Source organism: Pecten maximus, chromosome 13 (genome assembly GCF_902652985.1).
Source record: "Pecten maximus chromosome 13, xPecMax1.1, whole genome shotgun sequence".
NCBI classification, from domain to species: domain Eukaryota; kingdom Metazoa; phylum Mollusca; class Bivalvia; order Pectinida; family Pectinidae; genus Pecten; species Pecten maximus.
This window is the reverse complement of record NC_047027.1, coordinates 9,934,488-9,954,199: the sequence shown is the minus strand read 5'-3', so window position 1 is coordinate 9,954,199 and position 19,712 is coordinate 9,934,488. Positions and strand designations below refer to the sequence as shown.

Below are 19,712 nucleotides of genomic sequence, written 5' to 3'. Positions count from 1 at the left end.
ATAATGTTGCATTGCAACAATGTATCTTTGCACCATCAGCACAGAGTGCTGAAGTGTTATAACCTGCATGTGGCAAAGGGTTAAGGAGTGGTCTACTATCACATAGAGGAACTTAATGTCACCAGACTCTTTTAAGTTACATTATTCACTGTTACCTTGACACCAGAGGGAATCCCCACAGTTAATGATGGTTTAATTGTTGGTCCGTCATTAAGTCTTCATTAAACCTCCATTTGTTAATGATCCCTTAAATGACCTTTCCAACAACACATTTTTAATGATTCCTTAACTAATCTATCATTAGATATTTAATGAATATTAGATATTTAATGAATCATTAAGACTTAATGATACTTTAATGATGGTTTAATTTAATGAACGTTCGAACAACCGGCCCCAGATCAATATCATATTGATCACTTCGACATAGCTGGTCTGTTCTTTGATGAAATTTGGCCCAGTCATAAATATTGTAAGATACATGTCTTAAAGTATAACACTATTGTTATGACCTATCATAAGTATATGATATCACACAATTATCTCTGTAGAAAAAATCATATTGTCAAAATTTGTCGGTTGTATATAGAAATGAATTGGTGAGATTTCAATTATGATTTCATATTTGTTGGTTGCGATAAAGAGAATCTTACACTTGTGGCAGGCTGTGTATTATGGAATTGATCTAACTCAATGTCCTTTGATAAGTTTATATACTACTCACCTTATTTCATTTTCATCAGCACTAAACAGGTACATTAATTTTGGACTCTGTATACATTATAAATCGTTTATAATGTGGCATCATTTAGCTATGACAGCATAGTGATATCATATATTTGTCAATTGTAACAATATCTATGACAATTAAAGAAGTATTTCATGACAGGAAGGGCTTATGATAGATAACAAATGTTAATTATACATTGTACCGAGGTAGCATCATCAGAGACCCCTGAGAATCTGTTCTGTCGTTTGTGTAATGGTATCATCAGAGAATCTGTTCTGTCGTTTGTGTACTAGTATCATCAGAGAATCTTTTCTGTCGTTTGTGTCGTTGTGGGTATCTGACAATGTACTACATAGGAATATCTAACCAACTTCTTATGTGTGTGAGCTTTGTCCCAAAACTCCTGTTGTTATAAGAGAATCCAATTTATGTTTAATATATTAAATGTGGGATAACTTTTATTTTGTTTAAGCATTTAACTGTAAGTATTTAGTTTCTAATTTTCATTTTCAGACAACTCTTGATAATACATGCTAACTCCTTCACTGATGCCGAACTAAACTTGGGTGTCTTGAGGATATTTGCCAAGACATTGGAGGAGGGTACGTATATATTAAATGAAATGACACTATGGAATTCTATTTTTGAATTAAATGTAATGTCTTCTATAATAGGAAATGTAATGTCTTCTATAATAGGAAATTTTCAATGTTTTCTGGTATACACAAGACCTAAGTCACACGATTTTGCTATAAGGTTCACCACTTCTAGTTTACAATGTCATTGATTACATATACATTTACAGTAATTTAGAAAATGGGGTGATCTGCAAAATTCATTGTGCTGCCGATGGCATTAATTAAACTGAGTGGAAGACTCCAGACATGGATGGTTATAAATTAATATCATAATTTTGATTTTTCTGTGACAACTGTAGACATGAGAAGATCTGGTGATATGAGGAATATTGCATGTACAGCTTTTGCTATTATCTTTATAGACAAAATGTATTTCAAGTTTCTTTACTTAGTTTGTTAACAAAATTTCAAGGAGATTAAAGATTTAAAAAGGGATATCTTGAATATAAAAAGTATAGAGAAAGTAACAGTCTGTTTCACAATTTGAATTTTTTAAATTTACAAATGTTCAATTAGGAAAATAAGTTGGAAAATTTTGTTAGAATTTTTATGGGGGATGTCTAAATTCATTTATTGATCTCAAAGTATTTTTTCTGACTCTTAGTTTCTGACACGTGTCTGATAACAATTACAGAAGAGCTGAGGAATCAGTTAATCGTGGATGATTGTGTAGCAGAAATGGCCGACACCCTATACAAGTCCATAGTAACATTCCACGACAACCAAAACATCCTGGTGGCATCTTTTACTGCCCTGAAAAATCTCCTGACAGATGGTGAGCACTGAATATCAATGGATTGTCTGTATCTTGTGTTACAACTCGAGATTTAACAAAAACTTTTAATGTTATAACGTGAAATGTGGTGTAGAGGAGAGCAGATTCCAGTGTGACATCTCCTAACAGTGGATATTAACTACAGAAAGTTTTGTACTTTCTTGATTGTACTTAAAAGTATGGCAGAAAAGGAAGTTTGAAATTTAAAGATTTACAAGTTAAACCAAATATTTTGGTGAATGCCTACCAGCATTATTGAGGTGAAGGGGGTATGCTTTAATGCTGGACTTGGGAAGGTTCACATATTAGAGGTATAAGCGCCGAAGTCTCATGTATTCTCTATAGAGAGGGGGTTATACATGAATGGCTATATCATATGAAAGGAGCAGGGGCAATAATGAGGTGTATTGGCATCCCAAAATGTCAATTTATGATTTCATCAAGATACTTGTTTCATATATGAATATACAAAATTTTGTTACAGTAGTACTTGGGAAGTAAAAATATGCAAATAGAGAGAAATTTTGCTGCTTCATGACCTATAAAAAATGGCAGGAAAGTTAGCACTGTTTTCTAAATTAATTAATTTTGTAAATTATGATGCTATTTTGATGATCAAATTGATATTAGATAACCTCTGTATGCTAGTATGAGCATTAAATTTTGCATACATAATAATGAGTGAACAAGCTAGCTTATACCAAAACATTTCTCAGTATCCCCTTGCAGAGGCATTGATTAAGTTAGGCAAGTGCAATAATTTGATACCAATGTCAGACAAAGGTATGATTGTGGGGATAAAAGACAACTTTATCATGGGAATATTTCTGTTCTGGTTCTGTATGTCATGAGCCTCTAGACACAGGGGCCTGACACATTCCTATGACCTAGAGTGAAAAATTATATTAACCTCAGGGTCTGACCCTACATCACTTATCATTGACAAGTTAGGTAGGGGTCGGACAATGGGGCCAATTTTTCATTCAGGGTCATAGGAAAGTGTCAAGCCCCGGCCCTGTGCCTTCAAATAACTGGCAATATATAAAAATATAAATTGACACAGTCGTGAGTGTAAGATTCTGTTAATCACATGACTCATACAAGTGTTCATGAAAATGTAAGTGAAATCTCTAAAATTAATTTCTGTTATTGTTTAAGACAAGCAAATTTTCACTCAGATTGGTATACGTTTTTCTACAGAGACATGTATCATATCAATAACGTCATAAATACTTCATGGCATCACATAGTGTTATTACAGAGGTGTTATACAATATATCTATGACATATAGTGTTATTACATGTGTTATACAATGTATGTATATCTATGGCATAGTGTTATTACATGTGTTATACAATGTATCTATAACATAGTATTATTACATGTGATACAATATATCTATAACATAGCTGTATTACATGTGATACAATATATCTATAACATAGCTGTATTACATGGTAGAACAAGGATATTATGTGATAATTTTTTTTGTAATCATTTCAGATAATGATCTTCAGGAAAGTTTTCTGCAGGAAAAATGGGAAATGACCTTGAAATGCCTAACGACTTTCAACTCCAATCCTGAGGTCACACAAGCCATTTTGTCACTTCTAGATGTCATAGCTGCAAATGGTAACTAAAAATACTCTCCAAATATCAGATGTGAATTATTGTGTATTAGTATATGTTGTATTAGACAAATGGAGATATTGTACTGAACCAACATGCCCCTCTATATCCCCAATATTGATATGTGACGTGCCTCATCATCCCCAATGACGACATATGACGCCCCCCTCTATATCCCCAATGACGACATATGACGCCCCACTCTATATCCCCAATTACAACTTATGACGCCCCCCTCTATATCCCCAATTATGAGATGTTACGCGCCTCCTCATCCCCAAAGACAATATTATGACGCCTTCTCAAATTTCTCTTCAGGTAACCTGCCAAATCCGGTGTTACTTGTTATGTATTTGACAAATTAAGACATAGTTAAGACATTGCTCTATGATATTTTAACAAATAACATAAATATAACTAAAATCAACATGGCCTTATCAAAGAAGGTTAATGGGAAAATGGTTTCCTCACACACAATCTTAACAATTGTTAACTGACATGCAGACTTAACTGTCAAAGTTGATGTGTGACTTTACCTTCCATGTTCAAATCACAATATTATTTTGGAGATTCTCACAATTAATTTGGTGTAAGGCAATCAACTCTTGGACAAAAATTACATCTTTTACAATGATTTGAAGTAAGTATCAATTGAAATTTCTGTTTTAATTTTTCTAGGGCTTGACCAAAGTTCCAGTGTGGGGAAATAGTAGGGGTGTCATATGCCATCATAAGGGGATGAAGAGTTCATTAATAATGTTATATCGACAACTACAAAATAACAAAGCAACTCATTTCCAGATTTTGGTAAAAGTGATTCTGCTTGATATCCTGAGGTAGTGATACGATATTGGAATTGTTTGACAGACCAGCTGATGGACTTCCTGGTAGCAGAGAACACCCAGAGTTTGGTGATGGAGCAGTGCTTTAACATGAAGAGTTCCAGGGGTGTGGCCACTATTGGCTGTAGTCTCTTGTGTCGACTATGTCAGTCAGGTCAGTATCTCATAGGGTGTGAATTAACAAATACATCATAAATAAAAATAATATCTCCCAAAACCAAACTAGATGGTGTGTTAGAATCAGAATGACCGACCAAAACCAAACTAGATGGTGTGTTAGAATCAGAATGACCGACCAAAACCAAACTAGATGGTGTGTTAGAATCAGAATGACCGACCAAAACCAAACTAGATGGTGTGTTAGAATCAGAATGACCGACCAAAACCAAACTAGATGGTGTGTTAGAATCAGAATGACCGACCAAAACCAAACTAGATGGTGTGTTAGAATCAGAATGACCGACCAAAACCAAACTAGATGGTGTGTTAGAATCAGAATGACCGACCAAAACCAAACTAGATGGTGTGTTAGAATCAGAATGACCGACCAAAACCAAACTAGATGGTGTGTTAGAATCAGAATGACCGACCAAAACCAAACTAGATGGTGTGTTAGAATCAGAATGACCGACCAAAACCAAACTAGATGGTGTGTTAGAATCAGAATGACCGACCAAAACCAAACTAGCTTGTGTACTAGAATCAGGGAGACCATCCTGATGAACAAGATGAAGGTAAATGTGTTCAATGTTTGTTGTAATGCCTCTTGGTTCTGTTTTAACCATGATTCTCACTTTGAGAACAAGGCATTGTTTGAATTTTGTCTAGTTTTACATGACAGATGTCATCTTAATGAAGCATCAAAGAAAAGCCGGCGCTAAGTTCACTAATGTGAAGCAGTGTGTCATGTTTTGACATTTGACCTTCATCAAGGAAAGAAAATTGATCGGGCTGTCTCATGCACTACATGATGTACTTGTCACTGAAACTTACTACGGGGACATAATAAAGTCATCTTAGTGAGGCAGTGTGTCATGTACCAATAGTAGGTCACTATGACTTACATTTTGACCTTTGACCTTTATCTGATGTGACTAATAGTTGCTAAATTGTCTTGTTTATTTTTCATTTTGAAAATTTTCCCAAGAGATATGCCCATTTAATGATTTCTATATGATTTTATGAAGGAGCTGCAAGGGATATCAATCTAATATCTTAACATTTTAGTATCAGATCGAAATGCGTTTAATGAGATATTAAAATGGGATGTTTTTTGTTTAGATTTTGTGAAGGAGTTTATGACAACAGAAAACTTCCTGAGGAAGTCTTTAGTTCCCATGATGTATGAGCACCGGTCAAATTCAGACGTTCAGCAAGATGGCCTCATCCTACTTTGTCTTTTGTGTAAGTTACAAAGTTAGGCCACACCTGGCCGTGTATTTGTCGCCAGTCAACTTTAAACTCTTCTTATGGACAAATACCAGTGTTTGTTTTCAAAATAAACTTCTCAGAAAAGATAGAAGCCAATCTTTGAGTTTCGCAGCGGAAATGATAATATATGTAAGTGTAATATTTATTTTTGTCCTGTATATATTTAATTTTGTGTCCTATATATATATTTTTTTTGTTCTGGCATTTTTTTGGTCCTGTATATATTTTTTTGGTCTTGTGTATTTTTTTTCCTGTATAATAATTATGTTTTCCGTCCTGTATATTTTTTTGGTCTGGTTTATTTTTTTTGTCCTCACAACTTTTTTTTACCTGTATGTTACCACCATACCCGATCATCTCATAAAAAACTTGGTTTTCTATGATTCAGACATCTGTAAAACTTGTATAAACACTCCATCTGAATATTCTGCCCACTCATCAACTTCAAAAGTCGAAATCTGACAAGTTGTAGATAATTTCGTTTTTTAACAAAGTGCTTTATGAGATCATGTACAATGTAATCTGTACCAGGCAGAAAATAGAATTCCAAACACATATTCATTTCTCTACTTTTTTTTTACAGTGAAATACAATTTTGCCCAAAATGATGAACAGAACTCCTTGGATCTTGGTCCTTTGTACGATTGGTGTGATCTCATCAGCATAGCCATGTCCAAACATCTGGATAACATTGATGTACAGGTCGGTTACTTATTTCGAACTTGATACATTGTATGTAGAAATTACCAACAAATCTTTGAAGCCACAGATTTGACATTACCTAGATCTCGGTTAAACAGCATATCATAGTACAAAGATAGAGAATCGGGACCTGAGAATTTTATGCAAATAGGCGGGATATTCAAATAAGCGATATGCAAATAAGTGGGCTCCTCTGTACTAGATAATACAGTATTACCAGGACATGTCTTACATATATTTACTTCATGCATGTCAAGTGATTAGTACCTGTAAATAATGTGTATTTACATGGTAATAGATATATAGAGGATATTGAATGAATTCCCATTTAATATATTAACATATATTTCACGAGTATGGCAGAATTTTGATATTTTCTCGAGCGTGAAGCACTAGTAAAAAATATCGAAATATTCTCTCATACGAGTGAAATATATGTTATATTAAACAAGAAACCATTCAGTTTTCTTTTGATTATCTAAAAACAAAATTAAAAGCATTGAAAAACTAAGTGTCAAAAAGTGCAGGAATCAGTAACATAATTCGTGACGTTACTCCATGTCAACTTGACGGCGCCATTTAGAAAGGACTGATCAACACAATTTAAGCGTTTTCTGCTATTATCGCAAAATCTGTGCATGAATAGCCAACATCAAGTGATTTTTTTGATCAAAAACTAGTCTGAATATTTCAGAAATACAGGAAAATAACCAATTTATCTATCTTCGCTTTGATCGGTAAAATTGGCAAGTTTCAATAAGGTGAATACAAAGGTTGACTTTGATTGGTCAAAAACGAATAACTTATATTTTCACTGCAAAATCTTTAATTCTCACTGCTCATCGCTGCAGTGAAATACAAGTTTTATTAGTTTGATAAATTTCTATATTTCACTGGCAAAAATGCAATGAATTTTCATTTTATACTAAAAAATGAACAGCAAAGCAAAGGTTTTGTCCTACTGACTGAAACTTTGACCATTAAGTGATTCTAGGTGGCAAATATGGAAAATTTAAAGGAAAATTTACAAAAACAGTTTGACCTAAAAACATGCAAAAATATACATTTAGCCCTTTTCATAATTTAAGTAAATACGTTTGATGAATTTAGATTATTAAATATAATATATTATAAATATGAAGTGACCGTAAAATTTTTTTACTTCTTTTTATTTTAAGATAACATTTCCCCTAGCCTGTTTAAATCTGAATCCTGTTCATGTTTGATTTTTGACCCTTGACCTTTGTCAGTGTGAATCATATTGTTTGATTTATGATGTATTGGGTCACATGTACCTGACCTATGACCTTTGTCAGTCTGAATCATGAAATGTTAGATTTATGATATATTGGGTCAAACATATTTAACCTATGACCTTTGTCATTCTGAATGACTTGTGAAGAAGTATGGTCCGATATCCATTTCCAGATCTGTGGGTGTCGGACTGTGTCAGCACTGATGGAGTACAAACCAGAGGTGTGTCACTGGATAGGGGAGGACATCGTGGACGGCCAGTCACAGTAGGTGTTTATAAACTCATGTAAAACTCTCTAGATCAGATGTCTATCTTTGGGATTTAAAGTTGGAAAACACTTCTGAGTGTTAACATGGCTTTAATTCTTTCACTCTGTATTGAAAGAAAGGAAATGGAAATCTGTATAAAAGTTAGATTTAAACAGAAACATAATCAAAGAGTAAATATAGATAAAATATTTCCACTGGAATTAAAACAAAAAACAATTCTTGCTTGTATACAGAATATTGTAACTCACTCCAGATTGATAAAACTAAGATTTATACAGAGGCGTTTATAAAATAGATAAGATATTTTTAGGAAGATAAGATCATGACTTGTATCATTATGAAGAGTAACACTGAGAATCCTGAATGATTAATCTGTATTTTATCTGATGTGTTACTAGACTACCAATCCACACACTTTGTCTGGGTGCCATTTTGATGTTCCGTGAGGAGAGTGAGGTGTTTGTGGTTGCCTGTGAAGCCATTTATTGGTTGGCCGCCGACAATGGTAGGATGAATTCGAATAGCACACTGGTTTACGATCTTGGTTTTAGTAACATAAAGCTTATAACATAAATGATCTTTGAATATTTTATGGAGCGAGGATATAACATATAAAGGCTCACATATATTATTCCTTACGAAATATTTCAAACAAAAGATTTCAGTAATTTAAAAGCTTTTTGAAGTTTTCAGAAGTAAAGCCTTCAAAGTTTACCATGTTAAAGTTTCAGACTTAATAAAAACTTTTAAAAAGTTTACTTGGCCAAGGATTTCAGAACGAAAAATTTCAGAAATAAAAGCTGTAAAATTCACCACCCCAAACATTCTTTAATTAAATCTTCCAAAGGATTGAAAAATATTTAGAAAAAAAATACAAAGTTATCAAGGACAAAAGATTAAGAAAAACTGGCCAATGGCATCAGAAATAGAAATGGTTATTGTTTATGTTACATTTCATTAAATGAAGACCCATACAAGATTCCATGTTGATAGGTATAAAATACTGACAATGTCTCCCACAGATAAACTCTGTACCCAGCTGATGGAGAGAAACTGTCACATCGCTATCATGGACGGCCTTACCATACACATGAGTAAGCTGAGCGCCGTGGGGGCTGGCTGTAAGGCTGTCCGTGGACTCTGTATATTTCAGTAAGTACACCCTAGACTCTGTATATTTCAGTAAGTACACCCTACATGTGCATTGTGAACAAATATATTTGTCGTAGTAAAATTTTATCAGTGTCAAAGGTTTAACAAATTAACTCATTAGCCAAGCTACACAATTTAAACGTAGTTGTTTTGTAGACATTTTCTGAATTCGTTTCAAAAGTCACAGGTAACCAAGCTCATGCCTGTTAATAATTTTTTTATAGTTTAATTAGTCAAATGCCAACAAATGTTACTTCATTGTCATGCAATAAATCACTCTTATACTGCTGTCTTACTACACAGTGAGGCCTACAAACATGTTGTCATTAAAGACGGGATTCAGGCACTTATCACCAAGGCGATGTACAAGTTTCCAGGCAACCCTGAGATACAGATCGAGGTCATCAGTATGCTTGCATGTCTAGGAGATGTAGGTCTGTGTACAAAACATGTGGAGCTATTAAGTGTTTATTCGTACATCAGATTTATTTCTTAAGCAACATTTGAGGAATGAAAATACAAAAAGAAAAAAACATTCATTGATATTATTGTGGATTGAGTTTGATTTATAGGTATCTGTAATAGTAAGTTTATATCCCGAAGTACAATAATCATTGAAATTTAAAATTGGCCATTGCCTGTCTAGAGAAAGTCATTATGAAAGTAGTTTTATACGTGTATATCACTGTAGCACTATAAGAATTATCGATGACTTTACTACTTGCTCTATTTACAACACTGCTATGTATCAACAGACAGTCTGTGTATAATGGTGACAGCTATGGGACAATGGTTATTGTAAAGTGTGTCAATGTGTATTATGAAACAAAAAAAACTAACATAGACAGACTTGGAAGCTGTTACATTATACATGATCAATTTTACCCTAATTATATACAGATCAAATTTAAGTTTCAGATTTTGTTTGTCATTTGTTTGATTTCATATTAAAGTTAATTTATTGTTGAATGTTTCAGATTTTGCTATTATTTTCATTTCATATTAAAGTTAATTTAATTGTTGAATGTTTCAGATTTTGTTTGTAATTTGTTTGATTTCATATTAAAGTTAATTTATTGTTGAATGTTTCAGATTTTGCTATTATTTTCATTTCATATTAAAGTTAATTTAATTGTTGAATGTTTCAGATTTTGTTTGTCATTTGTTTGATTTCATATTAAAGTTAATTTATTGTTGAATGTTTCAGATTTTGCTATTATTTTCATTTCATATTTAAGTTATTTAATTTTTGAATGTTTCAGTTTTTGTTTGTTGAGAATTTTGTTTAATCATTGATTTAATTGTTGAATGTTTCAGATTTTGTCCGCTATCAGTGCTTTGTAGACGGAATTCATTCCAAGATCCTGACTAACCTAGACTTGTTCAAGGATAACGAGATTCTACAGGAGGCCAGTCTGGAGTGTCTGAGTGTCCTGTCTGCTGCGGGTAAATATTACCTCTCTCGGTCCTACTCGGGTATAAAAATACTACCTCTCTTGGTCCTACCTCTCTCGGTCCTACTTGGGTATATAAATACTACCTCTCTCGGTCCTACTCAGGTATATATATACTACCTCTCTCGGTCCTACTCGGGTATATAAATACTACCTCTCCTTGTCCTACTTCATGTATACATTATTATATACCAATGCGATCTGCAGTATAGAGTTCTCTCAGTACCATGCTATTCTTGATACCATATTTTTAGTCAAAGTTTACTTCTGGTAAAACCTGGAAATTCTTTATCAGCAAACAAGATTTTACAGTAATCATGAACTAAAATGATCAATTAACAGCTTATAAAATCATACTGAAGTTAATAAGGTATTTTATACAAAACAGGAAGTAATGTGGAGCTGATGAACGTGGCCGGCACGGTGACACATGTGATAGAAGTTCTCAGGAACTACACAGATTCTATATGTAAGTAAATTACTACATACTGTGATTGTCATTAACATAGTTCCATCATTACAGGATACCTATTGAGTGGATGGCAACAATGGAATGTGTGAAGTTGTCACAGGTTATTATATTGAAATGTTTCAATTAACTTTATTTAGACCTCCTGTTATTGGAACCAAGTTACATCAATGTATATTTAACTTATCAAAGTTTAAAACTTCAAATTGGTAAACTCTGTTAAACTTACCATTGGTGAACTCTGTTAAACTTACCATTGGTGAACTCTGTTAAACTTCCCATTGGTGAACTCTGTTAAACTTACCATTGGTGAACTCTGTTAAACTTACCATTGGTGAACTCTGTTAAACTTACCATTGGTGAACTCTGTTAAACTTACCATTGTGAACACTGCTAAACTGCCCATTGTAGAAGACCAATGGTTTATATAGGCAACCAATGGATTATTTAGGTGACCAATGGTTTATGTAGGTGACCAATGGTTTATGTAGGTGACCAATGGTTTATATAGGTGACCAATGGTTTATATAGGTGTCCAATGGTTTATGTAGGTGTCCAATGGTTTATTAGGTGACCAATGGTTTATGTAGGTGACCAATGGTTTATGTAGGTGACCAATGGTTTATGTAGGTGACCAATGGTTTATATAGGTGACCAATGGTTTATGTAGGTGACCAATGGTTTATGTAGGTGACCAATGGTTTATGGGATAACATACAGATATGGTTTAAGAAAATAAATACAATATTATTGATATCATAAGTTTAGATTTTATTTGAATTGTTTATTAGAGTTGGGGTTGATTTGTTAAATGTAACAGTCGTTTTCCTGTATCTCACCAGACATTCAGAGGAAAGGGTTGATATTATTACAAGTTCTGGCATCTGAGAAAATCTACAAAGACAGAAGTTTACACAGTAGACTTGCCGAAGTCATCAGTACAGCAATGAACACACATAGCAGTGACCTTGGAGTTGTGAAAGAGGTAAGTTCAAGGTCAAGGTACAGTTATTGTATTTTTACAACTAGCACAAGAATGTCAGCCTTAGTAAGACACATTATCGTACCTCAGACAGAATGGCTGCATTTGTATTGTGTGATAATATTAGCGATATGGTTTGTTACTGACTGTAACATAACACCATAGAGGCCGGTCAGTGAAATTCTTAGGGGGTCTATTATAGTAGTTCAGTAACCAACCATATACAGTGTATATATATTATTGTTACTGTTCAACTGTTATTTGGTGTCCATGTTTATTGGACAGAGCTTGCAATTGAGATTCTGTACATTATCTGTCCATCATCCATCTGTATTTTATACATTTTCATTTAAGCAACATCTTCTTAAGACGATGTGTATTCAATCTTGAAAAGTTTTGAATTTACTCTTTGACTTGTAAGACCTTTGATTTACCATCAGTCTGAGGTTGTTAAACCATGAACCCTGACTCTTGGCCTGAAAAAGTTGTTTAAATCATGGGTCTTTGAATTCAAAGATCACAGTTCATAGGTGATCTCAATTTAGTCTTTCCAGCTTTAAAATCTCATGAAAATGGGCCAAAATCACCTAATATAAAAAATGAGAAGCTTCAGGCATAGCATGAATCTCATTAAATAAGTGTCAAATGTCATTTATTCGGTATGAAAAGTTTCTTGAAATGTTTATCTATGATATAAAAAAGACCTTGGAAATGCCACAAATATGTGTTGACTGGATCTGTGTTTGTGAGAAGAATTAGCATTCAAACTTAAACTGACAATACCTAGTGTATTTTTACAGGCCTGTGTAGCTATACAGATTCTATCCGAGGGCGGGGGACGCTGGATGAGTGACAGTTTTATCAAGGAGGGGTGTCCTGAAATTCTCTTCTGCCTACTTCAGCAACATAACTCTGATCCACGTAAGTGTTAAAATGTGAATTAAATTCTGATCCTCATAAATGTATTAATTGTAATTCTGATCCTCAGTAAGTGGATTAAATGTAATTCTGATCCTCGTAAGTGTATTAAATGTAATTCTGATCCTTTTATGTGGATAAAAATATAAATCTGATCCTCGTAAGTGTTTAGATGTAATTCTGATCCTCGTAAGTGATCAAATATAATTCTGATCCTCGTAAGTGGATTAAATGTAATTCTGATCCTTTTATGTGGATCAAATGTAATTCTGATCCTCGTAAGTGATCAAATGTAATTCCGAATAATGCATACTTCAAATGATCGAAAGAGAAAATCAGGAAGCTATCAAAATAAGAATTATGTCTAAACAAGAGAAAGTCTGAATATCTACGAAATTTTTGATGAAAGACCTGGGCCCGTATTCATGAAACTGTACTCATGCTCAAACTCAAGATTTTGTGCTCAAAATAAAGTTTTGTACTCACGGATTTTATTCTCATGCTCAAGTCGTATTCATGAAAAAATCTGTGCTCAAATCGTGCTCAAGATTTGAGCATGTTCTCAAGATTTCTTGAGTATGGTATTGCCCATGCTCAGCACACTTTTCTCCACCATGGCGGCAGGACGTTTTGTAAATAGAGAAATGAGAGAAGTGGTCATACCAAGGCCAAGGCTTATAATGGATCGCCAGAACCCCCTAGAGCTCCTTTCAGATGAAGAAGTGTTCCGGCGTTTTTGATTTCGGCCGGACACCATCGTATATATCGTTGGTCTGGTGGCGGATTCCATTACCCATAGAACACTCAGAAGCGTGTCCCTCCCACCCCTGTTGCAAGTCCTTATTTGTTTGATGTTCTTGGCGACAGGGGCCTTCATACAATTGATAGGCGACTCTGTTCAGATTTCTCAGCCGACAGTCAGTAGAGTTGTGCGGCGAGTTGTCGGTGCCCTTGCAAGAAGAATCCGTAATTTTGTCACATTCCCGAGAGGAGAAAACAGAAACAGAACAAAGCAAGAGTTTGGGGCAATTGCAGGTTAGTCAGTATTGTAACCGTCTGTTTTGTAGATAAAATTACCATGTCTTATTACATTGTAAATAAGCATATCAGCGTCCTCAAATTAGTACAGTTTCATGAATACGGGCCCTGGTATATTGTATATATACATTGTATGTCCCCGTAGAATATTACAGGATAGATTTGATTGTTTTTGTTTTTACAGAGGTACATGACCTCGCCAGCGAGTGTCTGTATGTCCTTGGGTTAGAACAGGTACTGCGCTCTAAGATGTTGTTATCAGCTTGTAAGGCTGGCAACTTACCTGTAAGTACTCACCTATATTTCTATGATTACTTTATAGAATGTGAAAATTACCTTCAAAGGTATGAAATGACCTTTGACCCAAGATGACTGTAGTTGTTGATAAACCATAATAATACAAAATCAAATAAAAAAAACAACTTATCTGTGGATGTTTTTACATAGACTAGACTAAGTATTCTTTTAGGAACTGCTTAGTGCTCAGCATTTTAGGAGTGGGACGACTAGTTTGCCCATTGTCAGTATAATGTGACCTGGTGGGGTGTCCTGCTGGGTATCTTCGGCAGTATGCTTCAGTGAGGTAGCACTATAAATCGGCAAAAGTTCTGGCCTATCATAAGGAGACTTTACACGAACATACTGCAGCCTCCCAAAACACACATACGCACTCACCACATGCATGCATATTGCAAACACGGGAGGCTGTCCTTAAATGACCTATGCTGTTAATAGGACGTTAAACAAATGATACCAAACCTTTTAGGAACTAATGAAAACTTAATATGTCATTTCTTTCCTTACAATTCTCAATGTTGTAACTTCAGGCAGCTGATTGTCTGTTGGAGCTGGGAGCAGATGTCAACTTTGTACAAGATGGCTGTACTCCTTTGTATATTGCTGTGGAAAAACAGAATGAGGACCTTGTTCAGCTCTTACTGAGACAGGTAAATATCTAGTGTGAAACCGGCTTACTTAGGTAGATATCTAGTGGGGAACAGCTTACTTTGGTAGATATCTAGTAGGGATATAGCTTACTAAGGTAGATATCTAGTGGGGAAACAGCTTACTTAGGTATATATCTAGTGGGGAAACATCTTTCTTAGGTAGATATCTAGTGGGGAAACAGCTCACCTAGGTAGATATCTAGTGGGGAAACAGCTTACTTAGGTAGATATCTAGTGTGAAACCGGCTTACTTAGGTAGATATCTAGTGGGGAAACAGCTTACCTAGGTAGATATCTAGTGGGGAAACAGCTTACTTAGGTAGATATTTAGTAGGGAAACAGCTTACTTCGGTAGATATCTAGTAAGGAAACAGCTTAGTTAGGTAGATTATCTAGTTGGGAAACAGCTTACTAAGGTAGATATCTAGTGGGGAAACAGCTTAATTAGGTAGATATCTAGTGGGGAAACAGCTTACTTAGGTAGATATCTAGTGGGGAAACAGCTTACTTAGGTATATATCTAGTGGGGAAACAGCTTACTTAGGTAGATATCTAGTGGGGAAACAGCTTAATTAGGTAGATATCTAGTGGGGAAACAGCTTACTTAGGTAGATATCTAGTGGGAAACAGCTTACTTAGGTAGATATCTAGTGGGGAAACAGCTTAATTAGGTAGATATCTAGTGGGGAAACAGCTTACTTAGGTATATATCTAGTGGGGAAACAGCTTACTTAGGTAGATATCTAGTGGGGAAACAGCTTAATTAGGTAGATATCTAGTGGGGAAACAGCTTACTTAGGTAAATATCTAGTGGGGAAACAGCTTAATTAGGTAGATATCTAGTGGGAAACAGCTTACTTAGGTAGATATCTAGTGGGGAAACAGCTTACTTAGGTAGATATCTAGTGGGGAAACAGCTTACCTAGGTAGATATCTAGTGGGGAAACAGCTTACTTAGGTAGATATCTAATGGGGAAACGGCTTAGTTAGGTAGATATCTAGTATGAAACCGGCTTAATTAGGTAGATATCTAGTGGGGAAACAGCTTACTTAGGTAGATATCTAGTGGGGAAACAGCTTAATTAGGTAGATATCTAGTGGGGAAACAGCTTACTTAGGTATATATCTAGTGGGGAAACAGCTTAATTAGGTAGATATCTAGTGGGAAACAGCTTAATTAGGTAGATATCTAGTGGGGAAACAGCTTACTTAGGTAGATATCTAGTGGGGAAACAGCTTAATTAGGTAGATATCTAGTGGGAAACAGCTTACTTAGGTAGATATCTAGTGGGGAAACAGCTTAATTAGGTAGATATCTAGTGGGGAAACAGCTTACTTAGGTATATATCTAGTGGGGAAACAGCTTACTTAGGTAGATATCTAGTGGGGAAACAGCTTAATTAGGTAAATATATAGTGGGGAAACAGCTTACTTAGGTAGATATCTAGTGGGGAAACAGCTTACTTAGGTAAATATCTAGTGGGGAAACAGCTTAATTAGGTAGATATCTAGTGGGAAACAGCTTACTTAGGTAGATATCTAGTGGGGAAACAGCTTACTTAGGTAGATATCTAGTGGGGAAACAGCTTACCTAGGTAGATATCTAGTGGGGAAACAGCTTACTTAGGTAGATATCTAATGGGGAAACAGCTTAGTTAGGTAGATATCTAGTATGAAACCGGCTTACTAAGGTAGATATCTAGTGGGGAAACAGCTTAATTAGGTAGATATCTAGTGGGGAAACAGCTTAATTAGGTAGATATCTAGTGGGGAAACAGCTTACTTAGGTAGATATCTAGTGGGGAAACAGCTTACTTAGGTAGATATCTAGTGGGGAAACAGCTTACTTAGGTAGATATCTAGTGGGGAAACAGCTTATTTAGGTAGATATCTAGTGTGAAACCGGCTTACTTAGGTAGATATCTAGTGGGGAAACAGCTTAATTAGGTAGATATCTAGTGGGGAAACAGCTTACTTAGGTAGATATCTAGTGGGGAAACAGCTTACTTAGGTAGATATCTAGTGGGGAAACAGCTTACTTAGGTAGATATCTAGTGGGGAAACAGCTTACTTAGGTAGATATCTAGTGGGGAAACAGCTTACTTAGGTAGATATCTAGTGGGGAAACAGCTTACTTAGGTATATATCTAGTGGGGAAACAGCTTACTTAGGTATATATCTAGTGGGGAAACAGCTTACTTAGGTATATATATAGTGGGAAACAGCTTACTTAAGTAGATATCTAGTGGGGAAACAGCTTAATTAGGTAGATATCTAGTGGGGAAACAGCTTACTTAGGTATATATCTAGTGGGGAAACAGCTTACTTAGGTATATATCTAGTGGGGAAACAGCTTACTTAGGTAGATATCTAGTGGGGAAACAGCTTACTTAGGTAGATATCTAGTGGGGAAACAGCTTAATTAGGTAGATATCTAGTGGGGAAACAGCTTACTTAGGTAGATATCTAGTGGGGAAACAGCTTAATTAGGTAGATATCTAGTGGGGAAACAGCTTACTTAGGTAGATATCTAGTGGGGAAACAGCTTAATTAGGTAGATATCTAGTGGGAAACAGCTTACTTAGGTAGATATCTAGTGGGGAAACAGCTTACTTAGGTAGATATCTAGTGGGGAAACAGCTTACTTAGGTATATATCTAGTGGGGAAACAGCTTACTTAGGTAGATATCTAGTGGGGAAACAGCTTACTTAGGTATATATCTAGTGGGGAAACAGCTTACTTAGGTAGATATCTAGTGGGGAAACAGCTTACTTAGGTAGATATCTAGTGGGGAAACAGCTTAATTAGGTAGATATCTAGTGGGGAAACAGCTTACTTAGGTAGATATCTAGTGGGGAAACAGCTTACCTAGGTAGATATCTAGTGGGGAAACAGCTTACTTAGGTAGATATCTAATGGGGAAACAGCTTAATTAGGTAGATATCTAGTGGGGAAACAGCTTAGGTAGATATCTAGTGGGGAAACAGCTTACTTAGGTAGATATCTAGTGGGGAAACAGCTTACCTAGGTAGATATCTAGTGGGGAAACAGCTTAGGTAGATATCTAGTGGGGAAACAGCTTACTTAGGTAGATATCTAGTGGGGAAACAGCTTAATTAGGTAGATATCTAGTGGGGAAACAGCTTACTTAGGTAGATATCTAGTGGGGAAACAGCTTAGGTAGATATCTAGTGGGGAAACAGCTTACTTAGGTAGATATCTAGTGGGGAAACAGCTTACTTAGGTAGATATCTAGTGGGGAAACAGCTTACTTAGGTAGATATCTAGTGGGGAAACAGCTTACCTAGGTAGATATCTAGTGGGGAAACAGCTTACTTAGGTAGATATCTAATGGGGAAACAGCTTAGTTAGGTAGATATCTAGTATGAAACCGGCTTACTAAGGTAGATATCTAGTGGGGAAACAGCTTAGTAAGGTAGATATCTAGTATGAAACCGGCTTACTTAGGTAGATATCTTGTGGGGAAACAGCTTACTTAGGTAGATATCTAGTGGGGAAATAGCTTACTTAGGTAGATATCTAATGGGGAAACAGCTTACTTAGGTAGATATCTAGTGGGGAAACAGCTTACTTAGGTAGATATCTAATGGGGAAACAGCTTAGTTAGGTAGATATCTAGTATGAAACCGGCTTACTAAGGTAGATATCTAGTGGGGAAACAGCTTAGTAAGGTAGATATCTAGTATGAAACCGGCTTACTTAGGTAGATATCTTGTGGGGAAACAGCTTACTTAGGTAGATATCTAGTGGGGAAACAGCTTACTTAGGTATATATCTAGTGGGGAAACAGCTTAGTTAGGTAGATATCTAGTGTGAAACCGGCTTACTTAGGTAGATATCTAGTGTGGAAACAGCTTAATTAGGTAGATATCTTGTGGGGAAATAGCTTAGTTAGGTAGATTATCTAGTGGGGAAACAGCTTAAATAGGTAGATATCTTGTGGGGAAACAGCTTAGTTAGGTAGATTATTTAGTGGGGAAACAGCTTACTTAGGTAGATTATTTACGCATGTGGGTTAATGTTGCGTCCCGTTTTGTTGCTCATTAGTGTATTCATGTAAAATATACATTGTTGTACATTGTTGCAACTTGTACATTCCAATGACGTCACATTGTTTACAGATCGCGCGTTGTGTCTGCACTGCCTGACACGAAGGCTTCATTCTGTGTTTTTTAATGTTTTTGTTAGTTTTCTGATAATTCAATTGATCAGGTATGATTAAACAACCCCAATCAATATGAGGTGTGATTGTAATTTTAAGTTTAAACCGTATGTTGCGAAAAATACTTCAACTTTCACTTTGTCAGTGCATTCGTGATCGCAGCTTCGATCGGCTGTCATGGCAACGACGAGGACGGTGGTTTCATCACAGTGACGAATTTACAAACTTGCATGTGTACAGCCAAAAACTTCTAACTATACCTTATGTCTTTGGAAATCATCTGTAAATAATTAATT

General features: G+C 35.3%; 1 protein-coding gene across 3 annotated transcripts in view; it reads left to right on the top strand.

Moving 5' to 3' along the window:
- Positions 1-1,246: 1,246 nt before the first annotated feature.
- Positions 1,247-19,712, top strand: part of LOC117341478 (leucine-rich repeat serine/threonine-protein kinase 2-like) — an 80,591-nt gene continuing 62,125 nt past the window's right edge. For all 3 annotated transcript variants that reach the window (XM_033903346.1, XM_033903347.1, XM_033903345.1), the window contains exons 1-16: positions 1,247-1,332; positions 2,003-2,143; positions 3,648-3,776; positions 4,641-4,769; positions 5,897-6,019; positions 6,630-6,748; positions 8,177-8,268; positions 8,671-8,777; positions 9,295-9,424; positions 9,728-9,858; positions 10,742-10,870; positions 11,267-11,347; positions 12,190-12,332; positions 13,130-13,250; positions 14,470-14,570; positions 15,113-15,232. In XM_033903346.1, coding sequence (XP_033759237.1) covers positions 2,047-2,143; positions 3,648-3,776; positions 4,641-4,769; positions 5,897-6,019; positions 6,630-6,748; positions 8,177-8,268; positions 8,671-8,777; positions 9,295-9,424; positions 9,728-9,858; positions 10,742-10,870; positions 11,267-11,347; positions 12,190-12,332; positions 13,130-13,250; positions 14,470-14,570; positions 15,113-15,232 — 1,752 coding nt within the window. In that variant the 5' untranslated portion in view covers positions 1,247-1,332; positions 2,003-2,046. The remainder of the gene's footprint in view (positions 1,333-2,002; positions 2,144-3,647; positions 3,777-4,640; positions 4,770-5,896; positions 6,020-6,629; positions 6,749-8,176; positions 8,269-8,670; positions 8,778-9,294; positions 9,425-9,727; positions 9,859-10,741; positions 10,871-11,266; positions 11,348-12,189; positions 12,333-13,129; positions 13,251-14,469; positions 14,571-15,112; positions 15,233-19,712) is intronic.